This window comes from Solanum tuberosum, unplaced genomic scaffold (genome assembly GCF_000226075.1).
Source record: "Solanum tuberosum cultivar DM 1-3 516 R44 unplaced genomic scaffold, SolTub_3.0 scf00215, whole genome shotgun sequence".
Taxonomy (NCBI): domain Eukaryota; kingdom Viridiplantae; phylum Streptophyta; class Magnoliopsida; order Solanales; family Solanaceae; genus Solanum; species Solanum tuberosum.
Genome location: NW_006239140.1, coordinates 571,673 through 581,344, shown reverse-complemented (window position 1 = coordinate 581,344; position 9,672 = coordinate 571,673). Strand labels below are relative to the sequence as shown.

The window sequence follows — 9,672 nt, the reverse complement described above, 5'->3', positions numbered from 1 at the left end:
TTTATATCTAAAATTAATATTATAAAAATATTACATAAAAAATAATTAAATATACAAGAGATTTAATTAAAACATACAATTTATATAATTTTTAATTAAAAGTTTGTATAATAAAATAATATTAAAATATTCAAAAAGTGAATTGGTGTGATAAATAGTGTTACGCCAAATTTGGTGTAACACTATTCACACACTAAATTTGGAGTAAAAATTGATGTGGGTTGAAGCTCAAAACATCAAATTTTACAAAATTTGATGTTGAATTGGAGATGTTGTTAGTAATTCATTAAGTTTGTGATGATGCATAGTCAAAAGTGCATATGTAAATTATTAATTGAAGGTTAAATGAACTTAAACAGCTTGCTTCTAACTGATAGCTAAGCTGGCCTAGTAAATTAACATTATCCTTATTAAATTGAATCTGAAATCACTATCTTCGTCATGTAGGAGCCCACTTAATTAAATAATGTGTCCCTCTCAAATATGTTTTGAAATTGTTTTTCTTCAATCGAGTGTCTTATCTGAAACAATCTCTCTATCTTATTCAAGATAGAGACACCATAACCTCCCTAGACTGCATGAAAATATAAATTAATAATCTTGCGCCATACTTATGGTCCTGAAAAATATATATATTAAAATTAATATTCCTTGTCATATGGCTCCAAAAACATCATTGATGTTGTGACAAACCATTATTATTATCCTATATCAGCAAGACCATTATATAAGATATGTGGATTAATGTGTCACACACATCAATTCCAAGAAATTAATTAAGAGACAAAAAAAGTAAATTAAAAAAAATCCATGGGTTCTCTAACAGTTTCCCACAAACTTCCTGTTATTGATTTCACCATGGAGAATTTGGAACCAGGTACAAATTCATGGTCCAAAGCAAGTAAAGAAGCTGTTTGTGCTCTTGAAGAGTATGGTTGTTTTGTAGCATTATATGATAAAGTCTCATTAAATATCCATGATGATGTTTTTCAAGCACTAGAAGAGTTGTTTGATCTTCCAACTCAGAAAAAAGTACAAAATAAGTCTAGTAAACCTTTGTATGGTTATGTTGGGCAAATCCCATTTATTCCTCTTTATGAGAGTATGGGCATTGATAATGCTAATACACTTGAAGGTATCCAAAATTTCACCAATTTCATGTGGCCTAATGGACACAATGATTTTAGGTAATATTTTCTTTGTTAAATAGTCTCACATCGGTGATGATAATTTGTTTAATGTATAGTCTTGGGCGAATCTCATATCTTTAGCATCTAGTCTTCGAAGTAGAGTTAAGTTGAATGTTCATTTTTTTTTTATCATGTTATCATAGTCAGACACACTTAAATATTCTTGTTTCCACTCGATGTTGGGCCTCTCCATATTATCTTGTCTATATGACTCTAGTTGTCAGGTCTAGGTGTGCGGAGTGTTAGTAGTCCCACATCAGTGGATGATATGACAATGTGTCTTATATGATCTTGGATAATCCGTTACTCTTGAGCTAGTTTTTGAGTTCGAAATAGCCCTACCCAAGATTGAAGTTGAAATATATGTATATAGTTGAATGATTCACTATTTATCATTCCAATTTCTTTGAGAAAGAAAATAAATCAAGACATTAATAACCTCTCATTAGTCTTGGGCGATTCAGACACACTCAATGTTGGGTCTCATATTATCTTGTCCACACTCTAATTGTCATGTCAGGGCGTATTAGTAGTCCCACATCTATGATCTTGGACAGTACGAGTTGCTTTTTGAGGTTAAGTTACGATCACTAATCCTTTTATTCCTTTTTTTAATTTTAATTTGTTAGCCAAGCATTGCTAGCATACTCAAAAGCATCAGCAGAATTAGAAGAAATGGTGGTGAAAATGGTTTTCGAGAGCTATGGTGTAGAGAAATACTATGAATCACATGTCAAATCAGTGAATTATCTAGCTAGAGTAATGAAATATAGAGAAGCACAAGTAGAAGAAGCAAAACTGGGATTTGTTGCTCATACAGACAAGAGCTTCATGTCAACAATTCATCAGACTAATCAAGTTAATGGTTTGGAGATCAAAGGGAAAGATGGACAGTGGTTTGGAGTTGAGCTTTCCCCTTCCTCCATCGTCGTCATGGCTGGGGACGCGATCATGGTATCGATCTCATTTCATTCGTCACTAATACCAAATATCACCCGTTATAGAAGTAAAAATTCATAAAATTCAAATTATGATTCTACCTCTTATTTTTATAAGTAATATTAAATTGAATAACTTAAAAGATAAGTAGGAAGAATAAATGAAAGAAGCATAGTAGATATTTATGAAATAATTATCAATGTGGATAATACAATAAGTAACCTAGTACATATATACACCAGATAAATATATACTGATAACGTAAAAATTCTTTTATAACGTTAAGTGTGTATAAAAGTTCTTGTCTTTATATTTGATATTATTTGTTGGATAATAGGCATGGAGCAACAATAGGATAAAATCTCCACATCATAGAGTGATGATGGGGGAAGAAAAAGGAGCAAGATACTCCATAGCACAATTTTCATTCATGGAAGATTCACTAATGGTTGAAACACCAAAAGAGCTTGTTGATGAAGAGCACCCTTTACTATTCAACTCATTCAATCATCTTGATTATCTAAAGTTCTTTAGCAAAGAGGAAAATAGAAGACTTGAATGTGCTCTCAAAAGCTATTGTGGTGCTTGATATGCAAATTGCTTGTAATAGTTTAATTTCCAGGAGGTGAAAGAAGGGGAAAAGGAAAAATAATACTAATAAAATTTCAATTAATATGATTTTGATGTAAGCATCGAATTAATATGATTTTGATGTAAGCATCGAATGCGAATAGCTTTTTTAAAATATTTTTTAAAATTATCCTCATTAAGAAATTTGTGAATTCCTTTTCGTTTTTTCAATTATGAGGTAGCGTTGGGTAATAGATTTTAATATATTTTTACTTAATTTGATATTTATAAAGTTCGGAATTGAAGATGGAATTGGGTCTGATTATACCTTTTACGAAAGATATTATTTTTCAAAGGATATTTGAAGTAAAGTTCATGCTTGAATGTATCTTAATATAACTTCAAAAGTAAAAAACATATTGAAAATAATGTTATATACGATTTATCAAACATTAATTTTCAAATTAGTGAACATTTATTTCAAAAAAAGTCACTCAACGTAACTAATAGTCACTCAAATTTATTTTATAATAGAAGAGATTTAATTTGATTGTAGATACGTACGTCAACATGTGCAGGGTAGGGCCGGAGGAGGTAGCCATGTGAATCCATTACGCGCGGATTCAGTCTGGCCCCACCGTTTATTTCTGAGACACAAGACAATCTAAAAAGTTTTTTTTCCCTTCAAGTGATCACTCAATTATTGCTAATTCACTTACAAAATCATTCAATCAATTCAAATAATATTTCCATGTCAGCTATAGTTGTTCTATTTTTCAAAAGAAAAAAAGAATACCGGATCCTTTGAGCAAACTATAATCTTATGCATTGATCATTCTCGATCATAGATGATTATATTAATTCAAAAAGATAATAAAGTTTTTTAATACTATAAAAGTTAAGTAACCAATGTAATAGTCAAACGAGTCATAAAATTTTGAATGGAACTCTTCGCAATTTTTTGCCGATGATTTTTTTTTTTTGGGGGTGGGGGGAGGGGATAATTATTTATTAAATGATTTTTTTTTGTTTTCTAGTTTATGAACCTTTTAGAGTTTAGACTACAATTTAAATTTTTTATTTGAATAAATGGAAAATCTTATGAAAATAAAACGTTAGATTAATCACCCGATCAATGACAATCTATTTTTTTTTTGTAGACGTTAACAATAGGTAATGTTTAGTCAGTACTAATATTTAACATGCTGTTGTACTATATCTCTGCATTATAATAGGTCGTTTCCCAACGTTATGTTTGAATTTTGATGCACATATCTAAAAAAATAAAAAAGTTAGACCGAATTATTATTATTTTTCAATGTTGAACAGCAATATTTACAAAAATTCAGAAGAGAAAAAACGAAAATTAAACCATTATGGATCAATTAATGTATGACCTTTTGGACTGTCAAAAGTTGTAATTACTTAGACACACAATTTTAAAACCTAGTTGAATGTTCTAATTATGTCGAGATCAATTATATCATCCCTTTGACGTTTAGCTGTGGAGACAACTAACCATTTCACATTATTAGCTAGAAAAATACACCAAAAATTTATAATTTAATATGTTATCAAGATTAATGGGTCCAAAATCTGCGTTCATGCATTATATCATCAACAATTTTATAGCTTTAGTTTATTCCTCTTTTTATCAATTTCTGTGATCATTTTATCGTCCAAGTTATGATTGGTAATATATATTTTCTTATAGTTTAATCTTCAAATTTATGGCTTGTGTTAGCATAATTAATGTAACTTTTATATTTTAATCTTGAGCCTGTATATTTGCCAGGATTCTCCTTTAAGGTAGACCAATTTACGAATAATTTGTGTTTTTTAAAAGAATGGGTCCAAAAAATATTTTTAATTGCAAAAAAATGTCACATTAGCTGATCAATTCTATATGTATTATTGGGACAATCATATACATAATTTTTTAAATATAAATAATCATCAATCAAACACTTTATTTAATCATAAAAGATTGTTCAGGATAAGATCCTCCTAACAATACATTTTGGACTTTCTAGCTATTTTTGCATTGAATATCTTAATTTGACATCACACTACAAACACAAAAAACAACAAAACAAATAGTACTCTATAAAAATAAATAAATAAGCTTTCTTCGAAAAACAACAAACCAACAAATACATTGTAAAAGAATTTAAAATACACCTACAGCCCACCCAACAGCTAACAAATATTTGAATATTTCCACATGAATTTCGTTATTTTTATTATATATATATATATATATATAGCTTAAATTTTAAAATTATGTGAAAATACTTCTTTGTCTATTCACTTGATTCTCAAACAAGTATTAGCTAGCTGGCCATCGAATAAAAAGTAGGAGCAACGCTTAATTTTTTTGATTTCATAATGGATTATTATTCGATGTGATAAAAAGAAAATGTCTTAACCACCATATGTTCAGCATTATGTAAATATTTCTTATGCTAAAGCATAATTTAACATGTTATGTCACGTTATCTATTTTTAGAGCCGATAAAATGAGTTTTCGCATATTCACTCTAAATTTCTAAAATTGTTATTGGGTATATAGCAAGAGTTAATGGGAAATGGAGGGAAGATGAAAAGAGAGGAACTTGAAAAGTTCTCTTATGCTTTAGTAAATGACATTTCTCCCTCATTGGTGGTGGAAAGAAAAATAGAAGGGTTTAAATAGAGAAACACTTCTATTAGTTGTTAAAAGTGTTGGAAAGAGGGACCCCCCTCGCACCGTCGTCGTCGCTCGGATTCGGCTTCGGCCGAAAAATGATCGATCGACATATTTTATTTTTTTGGACAAAGTTTGTTTTAATTAGTTAATTAATTATTTATTTAATTAAATGGCCAAAACGTTTCAATTATTTAGTTAATTAACCGAAACGTTCCGACCTGACTCGGATCCGCGCGACCCGTTTTATTTAAAACACTTTCCCGTTTTAATTTGAATTTCCCGCCGTTGGAGATGATTGTTCTGAAAGGTTGCAACTTTCAAGAACAACCATGACCGTTTGAAAGGTTGTAAACTTTCTGGAATGGTTGTCTGGTTTCTGAAAGGTTGCAACCTTTCGAAACCAGTGCATCTTGGCTATAAATACCACTGATTCTTCAGATTTTTTATTTACGAAAAATTCTAATTTCTTCTTCTTCTTCTTCTGCACAAATATTTTTTTTCGTGGACTTTACTGCCGTTGAGTGGCTCGCTGACACCAGGGTTTTGGGTATCAATACACTGGTGATTGAGATCATTCTATCCTAGAAGGACATATTCCAAATCAAACCTCAGATACTAGAGGGGAATAATTTCCTTAAGGGGACACTATGCATTCAGTGGCTTGATCTTCTTCCTATTATGTTTTTCCAGATTCTGGTACATTTTTACATATTTTAGTTTTGTTAATTAATTTCTGTTCTTCACTGGTTCATTGGAAACTTTGATAACTTCGTGTTTCTGGTAATCGGTATTACTTTTATAGCTTAATCTTGAGCCTATATATTTGCCAGGATTCTCCTTTAAGGTAGACCAATTGTTGACACCCAATTTTGACCGACCTTTAACCATTTTTGTGAATGCTATTCAATTAAATACGTATTCTGAAATATATCTTGAGTTTAAAATTTAGTCGATTTTGACTAAAAAATTTATATATTTAGTATGCATACTTTAAAAATTATTGTAGATATTACTAAAATAGTTTTTTTTAAAAAAAATTTATTAGCAAAACTCGAAATAACTATTTTATTTAAATGTTTAAAATTTAGATGTGTATAATTTGTATGAAAATGTTTTAATATACTTAGTATTTTATTAATTGAATAGCATCTCCTTAAGTTTCCCTTAAATCATTTAAATTATAGCCTAAACTATATGATTTTATTTCAATTCTAGCCTAATCTATTCCAATTTTATTTCAATAATAACCATCCTCTCATTGCAATTCTAGCCAATTTTATTTCAAATTTGGCCATTCCAAATCCAATCAAATCTGATTTAAAACCCCTCTTCTAAATCCTGACCATTCATCTCATTCCGTTTAAATCCTGGCCCTTCATCTATAATTAAATCAACGGACAAGATCGATTCCTCTCATCTTTCCTATTTTAAATCCTAAAAGACTAACCCTAAAGTTTATTCACTTTTCCTCCTCTCACTTAAAGATCCAGCAGCCGCCATCCCTCCACCTCGCCATTTTTTCCGGCGAAAGCCATCGGAGGCAGATCCTCCCCTCTCCGGCGCCCTCTCTCTCTCCCCCCCTCGTCTCTTCTCCTTTCTCCCCTCTCGCAGCTCCAGCAGCCTCCATCTCCGGCGAGCGACCAGACGAGAGAAGCAGCAACACCGGCAGAAACCAGCGCCACCAGCAACAGCCAGCAACACTGGCAGCAGCAGCCAGCAACACTGGCAGCAGCAGCAGCCACCACGAAAATCAGCAGCAGCAGCCACCACGAAAACCAGCAGCTCCAGTGCTCTGATCAACTGCTCTGGCTAACAGCAACAACAAACAACAAAAACAGCTAGACCCTCGAGTATCCATTCCTCTCGTCTCCGGCGAAGTTTGAGTTCGAAGACGGATCTCAACAGATCCGTCCTAGTAAGTTTTAATCTAAATGTTTTAAGCTTTTCATTACATCTTTGGCTATTGTGATATGGATGTTTTGAGAATTCGAGTCTTACATGATCGGCTTGATTTCGTTTATTATTATTGCCCCGTTAACCCAATAAGTGCTTGATTTCGTATTGTGATTATATGTTGGTTTGTGTTTATTACTTATTTGTCTTGCTTAGCCATATGAGCATAAATCTTGCATTTTGCTTTAGTATTATGGGTATTAGTAATACTAGCATGTTTGTCCTTGATTATGTCTGCCAAATCTAGATATAATATATAATCTTTAAAGGATGTGGAATGACTTTGTTAATTCGGCTCAATAATAAAAGTTTGATTCTTGGAATAATCGATATATTTGCTTATATGAAGTCAGATTTTAACAGCAGGCATTCCATTACTTATGGTAATTTTAGCATGCTAATTGACTCTTATTAGTAAATTTGAGCAAGATTACTATGGTGATTGAATCCGTGAATTAATTCTTCTTTGCTCATAAGTCTTACCATAAATATATTCTGTGCCAATTTGTGATTTATATGATTGTGCTAAATTATTTTAAAATGCGAGCATAAATCTGAATGTAATCCCCTTTCCTTAAATAACTTATGTCTATTAGTTTAACTATATCAATTATTTGTCTAAAATCATTCTCTTTGCCTATTTTACATTCTGACTATTGTTGATTGATTTACCTTAATTAAATAGGACTAATTTTATGTGATTATATTTGGTAATGTTTGATTGATATGTTTCTCTTGGTAAGGAAATATTTTCTCCATAATTGCTCCTAATTGATTCTTTTCCTTTAAAATCACGACCTCTCCTCTGCTATAAAACAAGGTCTTTGCTTCACTCTTTGAGGGAGAAGACAACTCTTACACTTGGCTTAGACTAAAAAAAAAAGAATACTAAAAATACATTGCTCTCTACTTTTAAAAAATAAGTTTTCCGGTAAACATAAAGGTTCCTCTCTGTGTTGCTGTTTTGCTGTGTTCGGGTACATTATCTGATCTTCATTGCTGATAAATAATTCTGCATAATTGGTTAGTTTCCTTCCACTAGTTTAATCTTTGCATTGTTCATATTTTATGTATGCTTGAAATAATAGAGGAAGCATCCAGTTTAGTTCCCTTATCCCTTTCTTTCTCAATATGTGATTACATATTCTCCACGACTTGTTGGAATTCTTACATGTCCATACGCTGCTTGTGTATATGAATTAGTTAATATTATGCGTGTGCCCAGGAGTTCTACCACTTTTGCTATATCAAATTAGTTATCATTACTTGCTTCTATTTTTGTTACATGTTAACAGGTTTTGAACTCAAAGTTCAAGATATTGAAGAGTTGCCATTGAAGGAAAACATTAGACAAGCTAAATTTGTTTAATTTGGGTTTTATATGTTATTTAATTTCTATTATTGTCTTGTAATAATTTGTAAACTCTAACTCACTCTCATATATGTAATAACTAGTGAATTTGGCCGCGCTTCGCGCGGTGGAATTACTCATTTAACAAATTCATTAATAATTTGAAATTTGATTTACTACTATATAGTTTATGAACTATAATGCTAATTGTTTTGAAAATTCTTTAAATGTTATAAACCATAAAGAATTGTTTATATATACTTTATAAATTTTAAACATGTTAGCTTTCATATAAAGTGTTGCTTGCTACAACAAAAAATTAACATTCTATTTGGTAGAAGAAAGAAAGAAAACTATAGGTAAATAGATGAGTCAAAGATATCAAAATACTTGTGAATGATAGTGCTTTATCGAGCAAGAACTCATATGTTAAATTATTTTAAATTTTTTATTATGCACTTTTCAAGCTCATTAGTATTCTCTCTCAGATAGTATAGTTACATTATAATTTTAAAAAAAGGACCGACATGCTCGTGTTTTCTTCACCTTTGGTTGTTTCTTTGTTCTTCACAGTTGTTTTATATTTCCCTTTTGTTTCAATACACTCTAAAGATAGAAATGTTCTTCAAACTCCACAAATAGAACAAACATGTAAAAGAATAACTTATGAAAATTATAGAAACATTTGAGAAGATGATATACTTGTAGTGCTCTCCATTTAAACGAATGTCTGAGATCCTAATAATTTTACCTGAAATCTTTTTGTTGCCTGCACAAAAATGACATATCCGATGATGATATTTGGTTGCCGATAATAATATGTAACTGCATATAATCACAAAACAATTATGATAAAAAATAAAATAAAAAGGATAGCACACATACTACAGAAGGAAAGCAAATATGATTGAGTTTGATGATGTTGTATAGACTTGGGAAGAAAGATCAATTTTTATTTATAAATATTGCCTAAGACCTGT

At 30.9% G+C, this 9,672-nt stretch overlaps 1 protein-coding gene and 1 long non-coding RNA gene across 2 annotated transcripts; both read left to right on the top strand.

Annotated features, from left to right (window-relative positions):
• Positions 1–758: 758 nt before the first annotated feature.
• On the top strand, positions 759–2,807 carry LOC102588274 (2-oxoglutarate-dependent dioxygenase AOP2-like). The gene is made up of 3 exons (XM_006356124.2): positions 759–1,187; positions 1,820–2,144; positions 2,467–2,807. Exons 1-3 carry the CDS (start codon positions 811–813, stop codon positions 2,716–2,718), a joined length of 954 nt encoding a protein of 317 aa, XP_006356186.1. The 5' UTR covers positions 759–810; the 3' UTR covers positions 2,719–2,807.
• Positions 2,808–6,709: 3,902 nt separating this feature from the next.
• LOC107062276 (uncharacterized) lies at positions 6,710–8,770 on the top strand. Its single transcript, XR_001474530.1, has 2 exons — positions 6,710–7,303; positions 8,637–8,770. It is a non-coding gene; the product is annotated as an uncharacterized lncRNA (long non-coding RNA).
• The last annotated feature ends 902 nt before the right edge of the window (positions 8,771–9,672 follow it).